We start from the raw sequence: 22866 nt of genomic DNA on the forward strand, positions 1-22866 counted from the left end.
AGTTCGCGGGTTCTGTTTTTCTCATGTAAGTTCAATGGTACCTGATTGGCTCTATTTAGTAGAGAGTTCTTATCCGTGAATTAATATATGGTGTTTGATTGGCAAAAAAAAAAGATAGGTTTATTGGATTCAGAATTGGTCTCGTAGCCTAGTTTTCCATTAAAATGACTGACCTATAGTTTTAAAATGACCCAATTATAATAACATTAAAAATAGAGTCTTCTAAAAATGATATAGATAAACATACTTCATACACAATAAGTTTATGAACAATCAAAAATACAATACATCAAATAAAACAATGGAAAAATCTGAATTTCAATTACGACCACAACAAAGGCATTCATACCTTGTGATATTGTTCTTTCAAAAGAAGAAACTATTGTGTTCCTAGATGAGAATAAAATGTGTTTACTCGTACCTTTTGATCTTAGTTGTGATCCTTGTGATCTTATATGATGTGAATAAGACGTATTTATAGATAATAGTAATGGTAGGGTTTAGTGTGAGTAGAAAAAATATTGGTAAGCAAGTAAAAATATTTTAGCAAATATCATACTTTCAGAATGTTTAAATATCGAATTAATATGGTTCAATTTTGTCAGGAAACAAATGGTAAATGCATACAAATCTCTATCATTATAATAGAAAACAAAACGATTTGCAAAAATTTCTTTGTTAATTACATTTATTGAGTTAATGTGGATTTAATGTAGGAAGTTTCAATTAAGGAATGATCTGATTCAAACAAATTCGGGTCAAATATTTAAATATGGAAGGATCCGATTTGAAGATTTACGGGTCGAATCAAAGAATTCAAGGTTTAAAACTAAGGGGGTGTATTGAAATAAATATTTGGGGGTGGTTGGAGGAATTTCCATATTTTAAGATTTAAAGAGATTTGAGTAAAATAATTGGTGATTTGGTTAGATTGGTTATATATATATATTTTTTTTATTTAAAAATGGTGATTTGGTTAGATTTATCAGAGTGATTTAGGAATATTAATTGGTGATTTGGTTAAATTTATTATATAAAAAAGAGTCAACGATAATAATTTCCAAAAAACATTTTTTCTTCTATTGTCTATGCTGAGAGACGAAGCTCATTTAGAAGAAAAAATAGAAGAATGATTATCATCAAACAAGCTTGAAAGTGTTTATTTTACTCAAATCTTGCATTGTGATTTCCCTACCAGGTTAATCACTGAGAGAAGAAGGCTTATTAGTTTACTGTGTCGGCTCGTAAGCAAAAACGGTGACTCCGTCAACGAACTTTATCATTGTTTTAGCTTACCTGATCGGGAGCACAATCGGTACATCTTTATTTATTTCACGATGACTTGCACGACAGAGATAGATATTTTGAAGTGGACAGTGAGGTATTGTTCGAGTTTAGCTGCACACCTTCTAACTCCTACGAGATTGTTCAAATATGAAATTCAACAACAGAGCGATTTGAGAAATGCAACTGAAAACAAAACTGAAAAATATATTTCTGACGACGTCGGTCATTGTAGACATACATACATGCAAATCAGATAAGGTATCAAAAGTAGCCAATGTAAAAGTTCATACACGTAAAGGTTTTTGGAGTTGGCTACGTAGGAGATAGCATTTCTATCTCATTTGTCTCTTAACACCTTCTCAAAGCTCATTTTCTTCTTCTTCTTCTTTTTGTTCTTCTAATTGTTCGATGATAAACAAAGAGAAACATATCATCATAGTCAAAATCCTTAAAAACCATATAGTATTTGGAAAATACCATCTATAGAGGTGGGATTGTTTTGTTTTTATTTTTGTACTAAAAAGATGTCTAAAGTCTCTCCAAATCAGTTTTCAGTATTTTTTTGGAAAAAAATTGTGAAGTTTGAATAATAGTGGATTTGCTATGGTTTTTATAAATTCTTGATTGAATAAGAAGAGATTTAGAATTATTTGGAATGATTTTACATAAATTCCAGTTTCAATAACATGGAATTTGGAATGATATTTTAAAATCACTAATTGAATAACATGTGATTTTAACAAAATCCCCAAATTTTAACCAATTTTACTTTGAATACACCCCCTAACAAAATCTGAGCTGATTGGATTTCTTAAAATGTACTTACAAAATGTTAAGATAGATAGTAAGATAGAAAGAGCAATACTTGGGTTCACCGGGTTGACCTCTCTTATTCACCCTCTCTTAATTAGCCAATTAAAATCTACAATATAATTAAACAAACTAAAACAATTAATATTGTATATAATAAATAAAAAGATTAATTCATTAAAATCCTTAAATTGAATTCATTGTAAATCTAACTCTTAACTATTTTTTAATAAACCCAAACCGACATATAATTTCATTTAATTATAAAAACTAAACTATGACCACTAATTATAAATCCAAACCGACATATAATTTTGTTTAGTTATAAAATCTAAACTATAAACCTCATTTTTATAAACCCAAACCAACATATATATTTTTTTTAATTATAAAATCTAAACCTTAAATACTCTTTAATAAACTCAAACTAATATATAATTTTATTTAATTATAAAATCTAAACTTTAAATACTCTTTTATAAACTCAAACTGATATTTAATTTTGTTTAATTATAGAATCTAAACTCTCTTTTTTTTTTTATCAAAAGAATCTAAACTCTATTCCTCATTTTTATAAACCAAACGGTTTTTTAATGGGCTTCACGTGTTGGGCCTTTTGTTTTGAAAGTTCATTATCTTTAACTGTTATGGGCTTTCTATTAGTAATAAAACTTTTGTTTTCTGTCTTGGTTCATTGTTATGAAATTCAAAAAGACAGTTACTGAAATTCAACTTCTAGTCTTCTCCTCCAACTACTGGCAAATTAGGGTTTCTGAGTTCGAGAAAATTCGTAGCAGAGTGTGAAAATGGAAGGAAGCAAAAGCGAGGCAGTGTTCGATTCCATGAATCTAAATCCTCAGATTTTCATCAACGAAGCAATCAACTCCGTCGAAGATTATGTCGACCAAGCTTTTGACTTCTATGCCCGGTTCGTCTCTCTCGCTATTGTTGCAAAGCTTATTCTAACAAAGGGTTTTATTTGGTTCTTACTTACATTTTTGCAGTGATGCATCCAAATCTCTCAAAATCAAAGGATCTGATAAACAAAAGTCACAAGCTTTATCAAATGTGAGTTTTGGTGATTTTGGTTAATTCTTTGTTCAGCTTCTTACTCTTGTTACATTTTTAGGGTATTGCTCGTGTTCGTGGTTTGCTACTATCTGTAATCGACAATCGTTTGAAATTGTGGGAAAGCTATTCTCTTCGATTCTGTTTCGCAGTTCCTGATGGATTTGTGTTACCAAAGAGTGTGAGTCTCTTCTATGTCCTTCATTGTCTCGTCTCTCACTGTTATACTGTGATTTGCTGAGTTGTTTCTGTTCGTCAGGAGGAGTCTTCGTCTGTGCATCAGGATGGGTTATATGATCTAGAATTAGATGCAGAATTGGATTCTTTAAGGGATAAGCTTAATGTGGTGAGAAAAAGACTGATACTTTTTGATCTTTGGTCTGTTACGTTTTCGTTTCTTTAAGGTGAGGTACTTTTGTTTCAGGTGGGAAAGAGGTCTGTTGAGCTTGACTCTGAGCTCCAGGCTTTAGAAAGAAGCTCGGTTTCGAGGGAACGGTCTTTGAGACTCGTTAATGAAGCTTTGGAGCTTTATGATGAGTCTTCTATGGATGAAATATTCAAAGGTAATTAAGATGCAAACTTCATTTTAGTCTTTGATGTATTGAGATCTCTAGATTCAGTTCAATGGAATGATTTGGTTATGTTTTGTATATTAGTTCTTGATGACCCTGAAAACTCTTCTCCACTTATCCTGTCAGTCATAAACGTGACCAAGTCGACATTTTTTCGTTTTCTGCTGCTAGCTAGTATCTTGAGTAATGTCCTGTTCTCACTTAGAATATAGATATGAAATCTCCCTTCCATCTTCTAGAGATATACTTCTGATTAGTTTTGATGTGATCTCATTTAGAGTTTTATAATTTGACATATATTATCAGGTAGTGGTCGTCCATTTTTTTCCTTCTTCTCAGCAATACCTTTGTTTGTTTGATTGTTCATAGCATGACTAGAGATGATGACTTGAATCTCTAATATTGGTTTTCTGCAGAGATGACGAAAATGGCATCGGAACTTCGTGCAAGCGTGGAGAGGCTGAAAACAAGAAGAATGAAAGCAAGTGAAAGCGCTAAAGTAAAGAGGCTAAAGAACCATGGCAAAGAGTTTTCAGCAATGACTTTTGGTAGCAAAATTTAACATTTGTTGTGATATTTAAGAGTTGGAATAATAATAAGTGTTGCATGTTTATCATCTTCCTTCGTTCTCTGTGGTTCTCAGATGGAAAGCTTGAAGACCTCGAAAAGTTTCAAGCCGAGTTAAGGAAGATGTGAAAATTTGTTAACCTTTGCAGCAAAAGAATTGTGGTTTGTCAAAGATAATGCTCTAAACTGACTTTTTTTTGTAAATGACTAACTTGACTTCTTCTCTTTATAGACTACGTCGTTTCTGGCTTACCAAACGGTCACTTTCAGATTAGGATTCACAAATGATTAAATTATGAAATTATAAACTGATCTGATTGTTCTTCTGTAATGGTGAAACTGAATCATGTATTTCACATGACAGCTCCAGATTCATCGATTAACAATTACCAGCTTCAGTACTCAGTTAATGTTCTCACTGTTTAGAACTGAATAATTAGTTTTGAGGACACCCATTTAAGCTCTCCAATGGGATTGTTGCTTTTTTGTATATTTTGTATGTGTTTTTTCTTTTTTTGAATACTAGGAGGTTCTAGGCAAAAGCCCGTAATCCCTCCAGATCAGAAACCACAACATATAATATTAGTTTCATCCCAAGTGTCACTCGAATTGGCGACCTCTAAGCTTCGCCTAGGATCTTTACCAATTGAGCTAACGACACTTGATTATTTTTGTATGTGTTTTATTATGTAATTAATAAACTGATATCTATTTTATATAGTTATAATTTTTATGATTAGATTCATCAATGAGACTATGACTCAAAATATCAATTCTACATTTTGCATGTATAAATCTAATTATCTATATGCCTATTATTCTAATCTTTCACGTTCATGAACACATACAACAACAATATATAATTATTGATACAATGTATGTAGTTATGTTATTTATGTGGTTTAAAATTTATCTAATTTAATTGTAACAAACAATTCTTTATTTCATGTATTCTTTCCTGATCTATTATGTCAACCACATCATGATATGCTAGTAATTTTAGTCAACATTTTAGATCTCCTCCCTTACATATAGCCATACAAGAGAGAATCTCATGTTTTAGTTATTTGTTATGTCTGACGTCTCAAAACCATTAAGTGAAAAGAATTGTAAGTTCATGTTACCAATTTATCATAGCAGACGAAAATGAAAAAAAATTTTGTCATATTATATATCATTTTGATAAAACGTAATAATAAAGCAATTCTGCAAATCAAACTTTTTTAACGATACAAACCCTATAAATTAAGGGTAATTTTAAAAATTACCGTATTTATGAGTTTTTATATGAAAAATACTCCTCTCTCCATTTTCAATTAAAACTATAATTTTAATATATTAAATGACAATTTTGTCCAACTTTTAAAAAGCTGTATTTTAATAAATTAATATTAAATACGAAATTACACATTAATTTAAAATTTTGAAGGAAAAAAAAAGAATAAACTAAATTCAAAATCTTAATTATTAATTTTGACTATTTATGAGATAAATAAAAATTATTTATTTTATATATTAAAATCTAACATGATATTATCAAAAAAATATTTTAAAGATTATCACTTCATATTTGTTAAGATATATAAAGAAATTAATAATTAATAACTTTTTTAATATCGATAAAACATAAAAATCAAATAGATTTTTGGATTTTAAATATAAATATTTAAAAATGATTACTAAATTTCAGTGAGGACATTTTCTTAATTTGTATCCCTTTTATATATTAAAAAATAGATTATATATTAGAAAAAAGAATAAGGTATTTTTCAAACAAAATCTCAAAAAGGGGTAATTTTCCAAATTTTTAATCTTAAGCGACCAACACCTAAAACTATTCATCAACTCAAATATTAAGAAAATCTGTCACATTGTAACAGATTTGTTGTCAAAAAATTAATTACTAGAATGACGTCTAACGATAACCAATTTTTTTTAATGTTATAACAGACTTGTTTTATGTTATAAGAGATTTTTATAATTTTACACAATATCTGTTGTTTGATGGCAGATTTGTTTTCTAAAATATTATATTTTATGTTATGATAGAGCTATTTTATGTTGTCACAGATAAATTTATATTACCATAAATCTGTCATTTGATGGCAGGTTCAATAAAGAAGAAAATAAATTGTTGGAATGACCTTAAAGATATTTGATGTTACGACAGATTTGTAATTTGAAATCCTTATAATGACCGATTTATAGTTTCCTTTTTCCATGATTTTTTGTAATAGAATAATACTAACAATTGTAACAGTTTTTTTATTTAGAAAATCATATTATGACAGATTTGATTTTTTTTGTCAATTTGGTTTTAGAAATTCTTTTAAATACCACTAAAATAAGTTTTTTCCAAAAAAAAACTATTATGAATTTTATTTTTCAAAAATACTACAAATCTAAAACTAAATCTTAATATTCAAAACGAATTTCTAAATCCTAACACTAAACCCCACACCTAAAAACTATACCGTAAATATACATAGTCAATCCAAATATATAAAAAAAATTACAACTTCAAAAATCAATTTTTTTTTATGTTTATGGTATTTTAGGAATAAACTTTTGTGGTTTTTTTGGAAGAAAAAAACAAATTGTTGTATTTTCGAAAAACAAAAATTGAAAATGTGGTATATGAGAGAATTTCTCGTTTTTTATCTTTATTTTTTTGAAGAAAATATTCTTTTAAGAAATATATTAAGTAATTTATTTTGTTGGTAACGGCAGATTTAATATATGTGTGACAGTTTTTTATGATACTTGTCATATTGATCGTCAAAACCATTAAATAAATAGAGTATTAAGCAATGGTTTTTTGGACTTTTAACACAAAATTTATGTCAATCTAGTAATGAGTAAAATAGAGTGTTAAACTAGTTATTTTTAGCTTAATTTGGGTTAAATGGGATAAATTTCAGTTATTATATATATATATATATATATATATATATATATATATATGTTTTTTTCCATTTGTAATATACTGACAAATTAGAACACTAATTTGCAAAATGATTAGCGGGGACCCGGAAATAGTCACTTGCGTGCCATGAGGCATCTTCTGTAGGGTTTGGTCGTCATTGTAATTAAAAATAAAAATGATACGGATGACTCGTTAATTTGTTCTTAAAAATCAACGACCTGTAATTTAGAGTACATTTTTCTTGTTGGCAAAACATTTAGAGTAGATTAGAATTATTTTTGTTTATTTTGACGATGGAACCATATAGAAGATGTCTACTCTAAATCATTATTATTTTAATCTACTCTAAATTGTTTTAAATGGATACCGATGGCTTTATTTTAATCTACTCTGGATTCTCAACTTCTATTAATACCGATGGCTTTATTGCATCTACTCTAAATTATTTTTATTTTTATTTTTGATTATTTTCTTAGTTCTATATAAGCCATAAGTTCTAATATTTATACAGATTTTCGCAAATTGTAATAGTTATATTTTAGATCGATTTGGACTGAGTTTTTGTACGTAAACATTCACTAGATCTCCCACTACATAAACCTTAATGAAAAAAAAGAAAAAAAAAAGAGAAATTTTATAAACTTATAAGAAACTTTAATTTTTAGATCAGGTATTTAGAATTTTCTTAAACGTAGTAAAGCTTATCGTGCATGCATATGGATATTTCATGGAGATGTTTATAAACATTCAGAAAAACTTAATTTATTTTTAGAAAGAAAAAATTATTAACTTTATCAGTAGAAGAAATATGTACGTATATAAATATTGTGTAATATCTACTGCTCAGACTATGAAAGACTCTTTAAATGCAAAACACTGAGTGGATTACGAAAATAAAGCATAAATCTAAAAGATGTGTTGATTATTTTTACAAAATATATAAATATTTATCATTATACGAGTCATAGTAATAAACTAATAATTATCATTATAAAATTTTAATTTTAAGTCTATGTATGTGCTAAATCTAAAAAATAAAGTACTTTTTCGTGAAAAAATATGGAAAAAGTTATATATGTGTAATTTTTCATATTTCAATACATCAATTCGAAGATTATCCATTAGAAAGACTTGGTAAAAATTTCAAGCAAATATTAAGTAACTCGTGGTGGCTACTTTCAAAATAAAACAAAAGCATGTGACTTATTTTATGATTTCAAAAAGTTGATAGGTTCGGACGAGTTCACAAATAATGGAACTAATAGATCCCTATAAATACAAAGCATTATTCTTCGTTTATCTTACAAAACTTTAAACACATTGCTTTCTATTTTAAGATCTTTCTATCTCTCTCTCTCTCCATGGCATCTCAACACCTTCAAGCCAACCCTCATGCTGAAGGAGAATGGTCCACAGGCTTCTGTGATTGCTTCTCTGATTGCCAAAACTGTAATCACTCTCTTCACAATTACTTACATATATATTTGCACGTGTAAAAAGCTGAAAAAGTAGTTTTGTGCTAAACTATATTATTTATCTTGTAAAAATGAATGGACAGGTTGTATCACATGGTTGTGTCCATGTATTACATTTGGCCAAGTTGCTGATATTGTAGACCGAGGAAACACCTGTAAGTGCCTTTATTATAATACACGGTATCATAAATAAGCTTGTAAATAATTGCTGATTCAAATTTTTGTCAGCGTGTGGTACTGCTGGAGCACTATATGTGTTGCTAGCCGCAATAACTGGTTGTGGATGTCTCTACTCGTGTATCTATCGTGGAAAGATCAGAGCTCAATACAATATTAGAGGTGATGGTTGTACTGATTGCCTTAAACATTTCTGCTGTGAGCTTTGTGCTTTGACACAAGAATACCGTGAACTCAAGCACCGCGGTTTCGATATGAGTCTTGGTAAGTTATTTCGATGTCATTTTGTTTATGATTGATTAAGTTTTGTAATCGCAAAACAATTAACACTCGTATAAAAATTGATGTGGTATTTTAGGATGGGCGGGGAACGTGGAGAAGCAACAGAACCAAGGAGGTGTGGCGATGGGTGCTCCAGCCTTCCAAGGCGGCATGAGCCGCTAAGATTTGCTTCTTTATGTAATTGATCATATGTCATATATGCGGTAATAAAAATGAGGTCTAATCCTTTGTTTGTGTTGTATAGTATGTATGCTATTATGCTTGTTGTGAAAGTTTGAATATGAGTGTTTCTTCAATGTATATTCCACTGTACAGTTACAAGAATGTAATTACAATGTCCAAGAAAGTGACACCAAAACAAATTAATCCAAGTTTTAGTTTTCCAATTTTAAAATAGTTAATTATTATTAGTTTAGAGTTATAGAAAATTATTATTCATACAAATAATACATATATATTGTTGATTATAAATATATTTTTGAGGATTTTGGTTATCTTTTACACATAGCCTATAAACTATTACTATTTTGAAGCATAACACAACCCTATTTCCTGACCAAATTGGAAACATTAGTAAATTAGTCTAATGCAAAAAGACCCAAAGAAAAAAAGACACAAAAAAGGGTAAGAGATGAAACTAGATTTCCACGAGTTATATATATTTATATATGAGCATATGTGAATAATTAGTCCTTCTTGTTAGATTAGTTCTTTGCATTCGCCTTTCAACGAACATTGATCGGAAGACTATTCTAAAGGTTCTTATTTTTATTATTTTGTGGAATCTACAATAGTGTAAACTTAAAAGTTAAAACAAGAAAATATGATCAATCGTTTTCGGATATTTTCATAATCATCAACAGACCTTTAATTCTATTCCTAGAATTTTCTGCTTCATCGGAATATTATTTATATATATAGAAGAACGAAAACAAGGCAACAATAACCAAGCAAACAAGGCAACTACAATATCAAGCAACAACCGCGAAAAAAAAATAGCAAAAAAGTTGAATTTTTTTGTCAACCACATATTAATTAAAAAATAATTTTATTATTGGTTATTCAATTAGGAGGAATAGTATTTACAAAGGTAACTTCAGAAAATGAAATTCTAAAAAAGCGGACTAAGCAGTTTACTCTAACATTACATGAACGAGAGATAAGAGAAAGCGAAAAAATGAGAAGAAACGCGTAACACTCCAAAATCGTCTAGTAAATCGGAAACGGCGGGCCATTCTTCAAGTGACAGTATCATGGAAGCTAGCTCTGAACAAACGACTGATAATCGATCTTTCTTAAAATGATACTTTTCATAGCCCAAATTAAAACATTTTAACTCTGAATAAAGTTAGAAGATACCCCTCCTAATACCTTTTACACCGAGCAATATCGTTTAATCATTTCTTTAAACAAGGAAATTGAATTAGACTTGGAAAACCCAACATTTTTTCGGTTACTTTCTGAGTTTACATTTTTTGTTTTACTATAATACAATTAAGTGATGGTAAGGGTTGTGGAATTAACAATTAAATTAACTAAAAGACACTCGGTCAAGGATTCGACCATTATACTAGTCAACTTGTGTGCCATTATACGTCTAATGATTTAATTTGGTTGAGATTGTAAATGCAAAAGTTTGAACTAGTCTACTTAAAATATCTCACTAAAATTATGTTTTATTTGTCTGAAACATACTTCAAAATGTATTTATTTAGTCAACCCTTTCTCCATCCATTTGTCGCTGATATAGTAATACACCATTCACTAGTTCTCCGTCAACATTAATGGAGTGTTATTAAATCTCTACTTTAGAAGTATTTTGATGATTTAATAAAATCATAGTAAATAAAATTAAAGAAAAAAAATTAAAAAATTTGGTTGAGAGTTTTCAATAATCTTGTTAGTTACAACAAAAATGGTTTGTGACCACAAAAAAAATCTTAAAATAATCGCAATATACTATTTGCGAATAATTCAAAACTATTATGAATAGTCACGGTAAAATGGTCGCACAATCGTCACAAATTTGCGACTACAAAGTAACGCTAAAATATAATTTTTTATAAGAGACTAAGTGGAGACATAAAAAAAGAAGTTTGCAGTCGTATATTAAAGATTAATTATTGGTTAAGACTAATTATCGATTACGTCACTTTTGCTCAATTTTGTTACGAAATGTGATAGTTGTATAGAGGTGTATTTCATCTCTATTTTTCAACTAAAAAATGTATACAAAAATATGTTTCTATATCTAAAATAAAAAATACTTGATAAGCTTTTTGAGTTTAGGATTAAATGATAAAGCACTATTCAATTCATAAAAACTAAATGGAGTTTGTATTAGTGGCAAAAGTGTACCATTGGATCCCATTTGACGCTATAGACATGCAATTGTAAGGATAAGAAAAAAAGTTTGAAGATAGATTCACAGGAACTCGGAGACATAAGCTAGTTATCAACATGCCACAAGCAAGATCTTGGTGTCGATAAACACAAATTTTCTAATTAAAAAAAGACAAATCGTTAATAGATAAATAAAATTTAAACAAAAGATAACGAAAAACATACATTCATATCCTTGATGTAATTCAACCTCCAGAACTTTAAGTATTAACTTAGAATAACATGAGAAAACTAGTACTGTCCCAAAAAAAGAACCATCCCCATTGGGTTTTAAACCAGAAAACGAAAAGGCTCTCTAAGCAACTGGCATTGCTGGATAATCTGTGGTGGTTAATGGAGCTTCCGGTACAAAAGCAGCTTGAGTAACAACCTGAGCAGGTGCAATGTATACATCATCTTCTTTCGGTGTATGGATGATCACAACATCAGGCAATGGTGTCATCGGTCCTTGTTTGCCCTTGGGGTCCCAGTCAAGCATGATCTTCACCTTGAGACCAAGCACACCCTGCACATGTGATTAACCAGATTCAGGTTACACAAGATCTCACTAGGTAGAATGTGATTCAAGAAACAGGTTTCCACTGTGAAGAACTGACCTGTCTAAGAAGAACATGCCTAACTGCAGCATCAATGTATTCCTTGGTTGGCTGACCTGAGGAAACCATGTAACCATCCTTGAACTTCATCGACTTAGCACGTGCAGCACGGAGTTTTCCACTCACAATGACCTGCATACATGATAAGAACCCTATAGAGGTATTCTGAAAGAAAGGTAACAGAAAACAAAGAGGTTTGCACTCACTTCGCATCCTTTAGCTCCACTCTCCATAACAAACCTTAAAACACCATAGCACGCCCTATACAACAAAATATCATGCAATATTAACATTCTGAGCATAAGAGATCAAAGCATAAAAGCCATATTTAGGAGAACAGTTCAAATTTAAAGTAACATAATAGAAAGCCTGATAGACTCGATGTGGGTATCTAGACAACTAAAAATCAAACCGAATGATAATCACGAGTGGAATAAAAGGATTTCTAATTACACTGATCTATAGACGCAGCTAACAACAAGTCCAACACTAATATAACTTCAGCGGCAAATCATGTTTACTAATACGCAACACTTGTTACACAGTTTGTTTAATCGAAGGATAGAATACAGACATTGGACCGATACATAGCTTAACTACATTAACACAAAGTCTACACGAACATACAAATAGCAAACTCTAATTTGTCCCATGCTTTAAGCCATGTAAAGAAAAATACAGAAAATCGATTCAGGATACTTCACTACATTAACAAAGTCTTAAACTGATTCAGGACACTTCACACAAACACTATTTTAACGCAGTTTGTTAATCATGCACAGATAGAAAACGACACTGGATCACCACCTAGATAAACTACATTAACACATAGTCTAAGTACCATTATCTCCTATTTGTTTCATCACCATTCTTTAAGCCAAAAACAGAAAGAGACATTAAACTAATTCAGGATACTTCACTACATTAACACACAGTCTTAAGCATCAATCTAACAAATCAACACCGGAATGATAGCTACAAAAGGATGCAGCAATAGAAACACGTCATACCTACGAACAGCAAGACCACCAAGAAGCTTGTAACGAAGAGACTCAGCCTGAGCAATAGCACAAAGACCTCTGTTAGCAACCTTCTCAGCATAAAGCTCAACACTGTCCTGAGGAAATTTGAATCTCTTTTGTACAAGAGATGTCAATTCCCTAATCCTCCTTCCCTTCTCACCTAAACCAAACAGAGAATCATCAAATTGATATCATAGAAACAAAAAAAGGTCGAATCAGAGCAAGGTTAACGAAAATGCACCAACATACCGAGAACGTTTTGAGTACGAGTGGCTCTAATGATGATCTCAGTACGCATAGGAGTGACGCGAACCTCAACACCAGAGTAACCATCCTCAGCAAGCTCTCTGGTTAGAACCTCATTGAGTTCAGCGTAAAACACACCATCGGCTACGAACTACAAAATTCAAAACTTTTTTTGTGTTAAGCTTAGAATACGATACATTGGTAGAGAGATAGAGACAGGGGAGGGCAAAAGATATCACCTTTCTCTTCTTGCTGATCTGGGTCGCCATGATTGTTTGCAAAGCTTGAGGAGGCTAGAGACAAAAACCCTAGATTCGGAGAAGAGAGTGCGTTAGGAGTGAAATGATAAAATTGTGTGGTTAAATAAAGTTAAGAGCAAGGCCCGGCCTTTTAAGGCCCATTTCTATTGACAAGCCACAATATAAAGGGACTGAAAATAAAACCATTTCACCCGTATTAAAATTAGTGACAGTGAGAATTGAATTTAGCTATCCCGATCACGTCTCATATCTATAATTTCCGTTCCTTGTGTTAGCAAGAGTAGTTTAGATAGTATTTTTCTGTTCAAAAAAAAAAAAAAAAAAAGATAGTATTTTCATTTTCCAAATTACGATGATGTTATTGGTTCGTGATTTTGAAAGAGTTTTTAGTGAATTTTAAAAAGTATTAGACGGTACATGTGCTACGCACAATATTCATGCTTTAATTAGTTTATCAGTTTCACTTCTTTATATATATTACGAATTTCAGGTATTTTATTTGTCTATAAATGTTTATTTGTATAATTTATAAATTTTAAGAGTTTCAAAATTTATTATTGGTATCATTTGAACATGGATACTATTATAATTATATATTTAATATATATAGTTGTATAGATAGTATGTCAAGGTTTAGTATATTTTATTAACATGTAAATTAATTATCAAATTTGACAAATTAATAAGACAAACATAAATTTTATCAAAATCAGAATTATAGAAGAAAAACTTAAAAGAATTATTAATAAAAACTTAAATTTAAATTCAATTAAGTTAACTAACAAAAATTAATTTCAACAAAAATGTAATTAATTTTATTTTTAAATATTTAAACAGATTTTTATATTTTAATTATCAAACATAATAGATGGTCTAATTAAATGTTTTAACAGTTATTTAAATAAATTTAGAATATTCAAACCAATTCGAATTCAAACACATTAATTTGATATTTATAATATCATATATATAAAATAAAGCAGATTTGTTATATTTAATTAGGAAATGTTTTTTAAATTATCTTATTGGATTAGTAGTATTTAAACATATAATGAGTTTTCATTTAAAGATGCTCCCAAGCGACTTTTCCGAAACGGTTTTCGCTAGCTACTTCGGAACCCTAGATCTCCTTCTGCCGGCGATCTAATCCTCCTTTCCGGCGACTACCTTCCCCCTCAGTTCCGCCTCCTCGCCTCTACCCCCATCTTGTAGTCTCCTTTGCTTACCGAAGGCTCCTCAGATCTGACGAGTTTCCAGATCTCCTCGCCTTTTCCCGATGTCTCGTCGTTACTCTCCTAGCGATCGCAGATCCACCCTGGATCCCCCTTTCCGGCCTCCTCGCCCTCCGAGAGTTAAAGTCCCGGCTTTTGACAACTCTGAGTTGTTGCGCAGACATGCCCTCACGGCCATCGGCAGACTTACCAATCCGGCGGAACAAGACGTCTGGGCAGTACTGCCTTTCCTAGCCGACCACTGGAAGTTTTCCACCCGACCTACTGGAGCAGATCTTGGGAATGGGTTATTCCAATTCCAATTCGCGACTGAGCAAGACCTTGCTAGAGCCCTAAAGTATCAACCCTACCATTTTTCGCAATGGATGATAATTTTCCAACGTTGGGAGCCGACGATTGATAAGGATTTCCCTTCCCAGATCCCTTTCTGGATCAATGTTCAAGGTGTGTCGATTCATCTTTGGTCTGAAGGAATCCTGGTTAGTATTGCGAAGAGTGTGGGAGTTCTAGAGAAGACTGAAGTTTCGTCTACCTTCTTTCGAATGAGGGTGCTAGTAAATGGGCTGAAGCCCCTCGTGTTGAAGACGATTGTGGAGTTTGAAGATGGGAGTGAAGTGGAAGCCTCCCTAGTTTACGAGAAGCTGAGAAATTATTGCAAATCCTGCTACAAGCTGGATCATTCCCATCTGTCCTGCCCCCTCCTTGGTAGAAAAGAGAGTAGAAGACTAGAAGAACCTATCAATCCAATCTCGTGGGAGGAGATTAGAGGCAAAAGCTCCAACTCGTCCTCTGCCTCAAGAATCTTCAGGATATCTGAGGATAGTTCCTCTCAGAGAAGAGATGTGCCTGCCTCCAACCACCGCACCCGTAATAGGCAAAGACACCAAACGGACTGCTCTAGACGATTCCGGGAATCTGGTGGGGATGTAAGAAGAAGAGATGGTCATGAACCTCAGAGGGAAAGGATTCGACCAGTGCTCTCCCCCAGACATTCTATTTCTTCTTCTGAGAATGATATGCGTTCTTCTCTGTCCAGAAGGCAGAGATCTTCGGATCCTGCCCCAGTTAATCGACGATCACATTCCTTCCAAGAGGACTCCCACCCAGGCCCTTCTGTCTATCGACCCCTTATTGATAAGGGTAAAGGTGTTCAAAGAAAATACTCTCCTGTTCTAGAGGATAACGCAAGTCGAAGCCAGGAAGTGCAAGGCTCTGGCCTAGCTTCAAGTCACAGAGACAAAGACAGGCCCCCGCCAGGAAAGGATGCACTGAATGCTGCTATGGATGAGCTCCGAGGGGTCATGACCCAGTATGTTAGCTGCCCGGATCCTACAGAGAGTGCGGCCAGACGCGAAAGAGTTTGACAGGCAGAGGCTCTAGGAGAGCTTGAAGCAACTGCTGAGCAAATGGTTAGAGCAGCTCAACCAGCTCCTTCTTCTACCTCAGTCCAAATCCCTGAGGAGGTGACTTCATCCAGCGTGGAGAGAGTTCCGGTATCTCAACGTCTAGGTCCAGTCAATCAGCCTAAACCCAAGAGGAAAGTCAGGTCCAAGCAGTCTCCTAAAAGGAAGGTAGGAAGACCTCCAGGCAAGCGTGCTAGTCCAAAGCCCCTGGCAGGAGTGAAGTCAAAGAAGCTGAAACTTCTCAACCAGCAAACCATCCCGTTCCCCAGAAGAAGACTAATCTTGGATCAGGATCATGTTTCAGAGGATCCCATGAGTCCACATCGGGATGAAGCACAAATGGGTGGTCCTTCGATACAGAATCATGTGGATTTTCACTCCCCAAGAAGCCGGCTCACGTAACCATGAGCTGGAACTGTCAAGGGATTGGGAACCCCAAGACAGTTCGCAGAGTGAGAGAGATACTCAAGAAACTCTCTCCTGATGTTATATTTCTAATGGAGACGATGAATCAAGATGAAGTGGTTTTGAAGAAGCTAGATTTCTTGAAGAGATATAATCACTTCCTAGTTTCCCCTTCTGGACAAGGGAAGGGAGGTTTGGCCCTGTTCTGGAAGCACGACGTGGAGATGGCAATTGTTTCCTCCTGCGATAACTTCATTGATGCCAGAGTTTCATTCAAAAGAATCTCCTTTCTGGCAACCTATGTTTATGGGGAACCAGAACAGTCAAAGAAAGGAGCTACCTGGGAAAAGCTGAAGTGTCTTGCTGATAACCGAGAGGAGCCATGGTTTCTCACAGGGGACTTCAACGAGATACTGGATAATTCTGAGAAATCAGAAGGGCCACCAAGAGCTGAGGGATCTTTCGTCGAGTTCAGGTCATTCATGTCTGAATGTGGACTCTTCGACCTTAAGCACTTAGGTAACTCCCTCTCTTGGCGTGGAGTCAGGCATACTCATCTGGTTAGAGCCCGGTTGGACAGAGCCATGTCAAATGGTGCCTGCCTAGAGCTCTTCTCAAGAGGAAGGTGTGATTATAGAAAGTTTGAAGGCTCTAATCACAGACCTATCATTACTTTCCTAAGGCAAGATAAGCAACGCAAGAAGGGGCTTTTTCGATATGATAGAAGACTGAAGGAGAATGAGGAGATCAAAGACCTCATAGCTGCAGCTTGGAATGAAGATTTGTCTGATTCGGTGGAGAAGAAACTTAGTCGATGCAGGAGGGCTATCATCTCCTGGACAAAGGAGACTCAGAGAAACAGCCAGAAGATCATAGAGGCGCTCAAAGTAAAGCTGGAACAGGCCATGGTAATCCCTGTTAATGATGTCTGCCTCCTAGTCCAGATTAACTCAGAGCTCAGTGCAGCTTACCTAGCTGAGGAGGCCTTCTGGAAGCAAAGAAGCAGACAAAACTGGCTCAGTTTGGGAGACCAGAATTCAGGGTACTTCCACGCGGTTACAAAAGGGAGAAGTTGTCTCAATAATCTATCAGTTCGGGAAACAGACCTAGGAGAGAAGGTTTTTGAAGATAGCCAGTTTGCAGAAGTGATCTCTACCTGCTATCAAGCTCTCTTCACCTCCCAGCTCTCCAATCCAGAAGAGATTTCAAGGATTGTTCAAGAATCGGTTCACCCCAAGGTGATAGAGGAGGAGAATGACTTCCTTATATCCATTCCTTCAGCTATGGAAATTAAGGAAGCACTGTTTAACGTCCATCCTGATAAAGCCCCAGGGTATGATGGTTTCTCTGCCAGTTTCTTCCAAACTAATTGGACTATAGTGGGTGAGTCCATTGTGCAGGAGATTCAGGGATACTTTCTATTTGGACAAGTTCCAGCTTCCATCAAAAGGACTTTCATCCGGTTAATCCCAAAGATTCAAGGACAGAAGAAAGTAATGGACTATAGGCCGATTGCTTTCTATATTGTGATCTAGAAGGTCTTCTCCAAAGTTATTACTAAGCGGCTCAAAAAAGTTCTCTCTCCCCTAATCTCTGAGAACCAATCGGCGTTTGTAGCAGGCAGGACGATCTCTGATAACGTCCTAATTACTCACGAGACCCTTCACTTCCTAAAGACCTCTGGAGCTATGAAGAACTTCTCTATGGTGGTGAAAACCGATATGTCTAAAGCATATGACAGATTGGAATGGCCTTTCATTCAAGTTGTGTTGATTCGCAAAGGTTTTCATCCTATTATTATTTCTTGGATTATGCAGTGTGTGTCCACAGTGTCTTATTCCTTCCTGGTGAATGGAGTTCCCATGGGAGAGGTTATTCCTTCAAGGGGTATCAGACAAGGGGACCCTTTGTCTCCTTATCTGTTTATTCTCTATGGAGATGTTCTTCCAGGCCTTTGTGAGAAAAGTTAGAGAGATGGCCAACTTATTGGAATCAGGGTAGCTAGAGGATGCCCGCGAATAAATCACCTCTTGTTCGCTGATTATACCATGTTCTTTTGTAAGGCAAAAGCAAAGGGTTGCAGAGCTCTCCAGCAGATTTTGGCTATGAAACCGCCTCAGGGCAGTTAATCAACAAGCTGAAATCATCCATCTTCTACTCTAGGAGAACCACAGAGGCTGTGAAAACCAAGGTGAAAGATTGGTTGCAGATAGAAAAAGAAGGTGGTATGGGCAAATACCTTGGCCTGCGTGAACATTTTGGTAGACGCAAGAAGGATCTATTTACTTCCATAGTAGACAAGATCAAGCAGAAAGCTATCTCTTGGAGCTCTCGATTCCTTTCAGGAGCAGGAAAACAAGTTATGCTTCAAAGTGTCCTTACAGCTATCCCTGTGTATGCTATGTCTTGCTTCCTTCTTCCCCTATCACTCTGTGATAGAATCCAGTCTACCTTGACAAGGTTCTGGTGGGATAAGACAGATCAGCAGAGGAAGATGTGCTGGGTTGGGTGGGATCGCCTAGCCGTTCCTAAAGTTAGAGGAGGTCTGGGATTCAAAAACTTCAAAGCCTATAATGTTGCTCTCCTTGCAAAGCAGAGCTGGCGAGTCCTTCCACACCCTTCTTGCCTTTTAGCTCGAGTCCTCTTAGGCAAATATTGCCAGAATGAGTCCTTCCTGAAGGCCCTGAGTCCCACTTTTGCCTCCCATGGTTGGCGCGACCTCTTAGCAGGGAGAGATCTTCTGAGAAAGCAACTTGGTTGGACTATTGGTAACGATAAATCTGTGCTAGTGTGGCAAGATGCCTGGCTTGCCCATGATAAACGAATTCAACCGGTTGGACCTGCCCCTCTTCTATCCAAGGATTGGAAGGTTAAGGATCTGTTTCTCCCTAATTCTGTAGATTGGGATGAAGGAAAGATAGAAGCTGCTATCCCATTTGTGAAGGATCTGGTCCTGGCAATTAGGCCCAGTAGAGCTGGGGGTGCTGATAAACGAATCTGGCTGGGAGCCAAGGATGGTTTATATACCACAAAGACAGGTTATAAAGCTACTCTTTGTGATGTTGATTCTGATTCCTCTCGGGATCCGGTTCTTTCTTTCAACTGGTTTGATGAAGTGTGGAATGTTCAATGCTCCCCTAAAATCAGACTTTTCCTCTGGAAGGCTGTGAGTGGTGCCTTGCCTGTAGGCTCGCAGCTTGCAATTAGAATCCCCTCCTTTGATCCTGTTTGCTGCAGATGTGGAGAGTTGGAAACCTCTAGCCATGCTCTCTTCAACTGCATGTTTGTCCAGAGAGTGTGGAGGCTTGCACCTCTGGAGGGTATTGATTTATTCCTTGTGTTTACAGATGTTAAACTTGGCCTCTCTTGGCTAAAGAAGAAGAAGACGCTCCCTTCTGTGGGTTTGGGGTACTGTGCTTTATACCCTTGGATTTGCTGGACTCTCTGGATCACGAGGAATCAAAAAGTATTCTCAAACATACTTTTCAGTGAACTCGAAACCATTAACAAAGCAATCCAAGATGCCAAGGAATGGCAATTTGCACAGGAACCAAACTCTCGTTTTCAGGTTAGGAGCTCCATGGGTCTCAGAGCTGAAGTTTTCTCTCTGAATTCGACGGTAATCCACACAGATGCAGCGTGGAGTGTTCTGACATGCTCTGCAGGTCTAGGATGGACCCTCAAATCTCCAGGAATCCCTCTTAAAAAGAACTCTGCTCTATCTGAGCATGTTCCTTCCCCGCTTGTTGCGGAAGCTTTGGTCGTTCACTCGGCTCTTTGGTCTGCTCACAATTTGGGTCTTCACGATGTTATCTTGAAATCAGACTGCCAGGTCCTTACTATGGCTATTATCTCTCAGTTCCCTTTGTCCGAAATCCATGGGATCCTTCAGGACATCACTTCAAGTTCAAGCTCCTTTTCTAGCTTTTCTTGTTGTCATATCCCAAGAACCGCCAATGTGATTGCAGATTCGCTAGCTAAAAACAGCTCTATCTTTGTATTCTCAAAACTATTGATTAATGCAAAAGTGGATAGACAAAAAAAATATATATATATAAAGAATATTATAAATTCTTATAATATAGGTGTATAATTTGTTTTCAATTTGAAACACACGTAATTATGAATGATATTGAATAAGTGAATAAATTAATTGGAAATAAATAAAGATTTTTTCCTTAAAATCTTGCTGTAGGATTTGATTTTTACTGGAAAAAAATCAATAACTTCTATTAATTGTAATGGATGGTTAAGATTAAAAATTATGACCTGTTATTTTAAAACCTTCGTCAAAAGAATCCGCATCTTCTTAAACGACTTTTTTATGACAGAAATTTTTAATCCAATGGTAAACTTGTTATTTTTTTTAACTTTCTGCCCACCTCACTAAACATACGTCTCAAATAATAGTATTGATTTAGGAAGTATAATAACATATTTGATATATAATAATAGTTATGAAATTATATTTGAATACTAAATCAATCATATTAAATACACTTAAATTGATCAAATTAAATAAGATACGAAAATAGTTTTATAAATTATTTTCAAATCGGAAATTAATTGATGCTATCAAAATTGATATTTAAATAAATAGTTGTCATCAAAATTTAAATTCAATTAATTTAATTAACTGAAATTAGTATCAAGCCAAAAATATAAATAACTTTTATTTTAAATGTTTAAACATATTTTTATATTATTATTGTAACAATATTGAAAATTTCAAAATAAAATAAATTAAAATATGAAAAACTGACAATGCATCTGGTTGGGTGAACTGCGGCTGTGGACAATAGTCTACCTGCAAATCTAAATTACAGTCAAAAATATTTACACAATCACAATACATTAGTGAAAGAGAATTTATCAATCAGATTTAAGAAAAAATATTGCATACCTTATAATTTTGTTGTTCATTGTAAGATAGTAGTCAAATTATAAATCATCATCGGGTTTCTGCAAATTAACAGGAAAAAGACCATAATCCCTATCAAAAAATTCAATCAAAATTACTCATCTTATAAATATAGAGAGGTAAAAAAAGCTTAACATATTACTTTGGATAAAAGATAAATAATTAGAAAGCAAGACATACTTTAACATAATCATGTGTGCTTCTACATTTTAATCTCACACGCTATGTGAGAAAAATATGAAAAAAATTTTAGGAAAAAACAGAGAGAGTGAGAGAAGATATCTCGATATATTGCTTTCTCCATGGTCTCGTCGATCCACAACCTCAGTTTTCTCCATGGTCTCGTTCTCTTTTGCTAGAATAAAAATAAAAATAGGAATTGCTGAGTGAGTTCTTGAAATGAAACGTACAATATTTATAAGATATAAATTTTATGCATAAAACATTAAATCGTAGAATTCAATTTTAATGATTATGATGAATCCCATAATTATAGGAGAATATTTAGCTATTAACATAATTAGTTATTTAATTATGAAAATTGTTAAGAAACTTTATGTTAATTCAAAAATGAATATCCAACTAAATATTTATTTACCTATAATTATGGAGAAGTGATATATTCGAATTCAAGAAAGGAATATACGCATTGAATATTTTAAATTAATATGATTCAGTTGCTGAAAAATGAATTCAATTAATTTAATTAACAGAAATTGATATAAACCAAAAATGTAATTAATTTATTTTAAAATGTTTAAACATATTTTTTATATTTTAATTATCAAACATAAAAAATAGTTTAGTTAAAAGTATTTTTCCAGTTATTTAAATAAAGTTAGAATATTTAAGCTCATTTCGAATTCAAACATATTAATTCGATATTTATAATGTTATATATATAAATAAAGCAGATTTGTTATATTTAATTAGGAAATGTTTTAAAAATTATCTTCTTAGATTATTAATCTTTTAGAATATAATTAATATTGTAAATCCCAATGATATGGGAGTATAATTAGTTTTCCAATTGAAAACCCACATAATTATGATATTGAATAAGGAAATAAATTAATTGAGAAAAAAATAAAGATTTTCTCCCTAAAATCATGCTGCAGAATTTGATTTTTACTGGAAAAAATCAACGGCTAATAGTAATTGTAATGGACGGCTAAGATTGAAAGTTATGACCCGTTATTTTTAAATCCGGGTCA

At 33.6% G+C, this 22866-nt stretch overlaps 4 protein-coding genes and 1 pseudogene across 6 annotated transcripts; 4 read left to right on the plus strand and 1 right to left on the minus strand.

The window, feature by feature from the left end:
- Positions 1-3: 3 nt before the first annotated feature.
- AT5G35510 (TIR-NBS-LRR class disease resistance protein) lies at positions 4-1652 on the plus strand (the record flags this gene model as incomplete). Of its 2 annotated transcripts, NM_001344108.1 has the most annotated exons (2): positions 4-25; positions 1199-1652. In NM_001344108.1, coding segments are annotated over exons 1-2 (348 nt in total). In that variant the 5' UTR covers positions 4-23. The 2 variants fall into 2 exon arrangements, with proteins under 2 accessions (NP_001331728.1, NP_198401.1); NM_122942.2 differs by lacking the exon at positions 4-25 and having other exon boundaries at positions 1189-1544.
- A 1145-nt stretch (positions 1653-2797) lies between these two features.
- On the plus strand, positions 2798-4749 carry MIS12 (minichromosome instability 12 (mis12)-like protein). Its single transcript, NM_122943.3, has 7 exons — positions 2798-3025; positions 3102-3165; positions 3227-3346; positions 3425-3511; positions 3590-3728; positions 4154-4285; positions 4381-4749. Exons 1-7 carry the CDS (start codon positions 2904-2906, stop codon positions 4431-4433), a joined length of 717 nt encoding a protein of 238 aa, NP_198402.2. The 5' UTR covers positions 2798-2903; the 3' UTR covers positions 4434-4749.
- Positions 4750-8542: 3793 nt separating this feature from the next.
- On the plus strand, positions 8543-9548 carry AT5G35525 (PLAC8 family protein). The gene is made up of 4 exons (NM_148032.4): positions 8543-8679; positions 8789-8860; positions 8934-9146; positions 9241-9548. The coding sequence occupies exons 1-4, from the start codon at positions 8592-8594 to the stop codon at positions 9324-9326; spliced, it is 459 nt and encodes a 152-aa protein (NP_680337.2). The 5' UTR covers positions 8543-8591; the 3' UTR covers positions 9327-9548.
- Positions 9549-11533: 1985 nt separating this feature from the next.
- AT5G35530 (Ribosomal protein S3 family protein) lies at positions 11534-13796 on the minus strand. The gene is made up of 6 exons (NM_122944.5): positions 13671-13796; positions 13435-13582; positions 13174-13345; positions 12370-12424; positions 12164-12295; positions 11534-12072 (listed from the first exon to the last, which is right to left on the minus strand). Exons 1-6 carry the CDS (start codon positions 13698-13700, stop codon positions 11863-11865), a joined length of 747 nt encoding a protein of 248 aa, NP_198403.1. The 5' UTR covers positions 13701-13796; the 3' UTR covers positions 11534-11862.
- A 1171-nt stretch (positions 13797-14967) lies between these two features.
- AT5G35535 lies at positions 14968-20820 on the plus strand (annotated as a pseudogene; the record flags this gene model as incomplete). Its single annotated transcript has 1 exon — positions 14968-20820.
- Positions 20821-22866: the final 2046 nt, after the last annotated feature.

The sequence above is a fragment of the Arabidopsis thaliana genome, chromosome 5 (genome assembly GCF_000001735.4).
Source record: "Arabidopsis thaliana chromosome 5, partial sequence".
Classification (NCBI taxonomy): domain Eukaryota; kingdom Viridiplantae; phylum Streptophyta; class Magnoliopsida; order Brassicales; family Brassicaceae; genus Arabidopsis; species Arabidopsis thaliana.

Bases quoted from the DNA above. Each gene is read 5' to 3' on its own strand.
- MIS12 (NM_122943.3), top strand. From the start codon at position 2,904: ATGGAAGGAAGCAAAAGCGAGGCAGTGTTCGATTCCATGAATCTAAAT. The intron at 3,166-3,226 runs GTGAGTTTTGGT...TTACATTTTTAG, and splicing joins AGTCACAAGCTTTATCAAAT to GGTATTGCTCGTGTTCGTGG. The intron at 4,286-4,380 runs GTAGCAAAATTT...TGTGGTTCTCAG, and splicing joins GTTTTCAGCAATGACTTTTG to ATGGAAAGCTTGAAGACCTC.
- AT5G35525 (NM_148032.4), top strand. From the start codon at position 8,592: ATGGCATCTCAACACCTTCAAGCCAACCCTCATGCTGAAGGAGAATGG. The intron at 8,680-8,788 runs GTAATCACTCTC...ATGAATGGACAG, and splicing joins CTTCTCTGATTGCCAAAACT to GTTGTATCACATGGTTGTGT. The intron at 8,861-8,933 runs GTAAGTGCCTTT...AATTTTTGTCAG, and splicing joins TGTAGACCGAGGAAACACCT to CGTGTGGTACTGCTGGAGCA.
- AT5G35530 (NM_122944.5), bottom strand. From the start codon at position 13,700: ATGGCGACCCAGATCAGCAAGAAGAGAAAG. The intron at 12,296-12,369 runs GTGAGTGCAAAC...TCATGTATGCAG, and splicing joins GTGGAGCTAAAGGATGCGAA to GTCATTGTGAGTGGAAAACT. The intron at 12,073-12,163 runs GTCAGTTCTTCA...TCACATGTGCAG, and splicing joins GGCATGTTCTTCTTAGACAG to GGTGTGCTTGGTCTCAAGGT.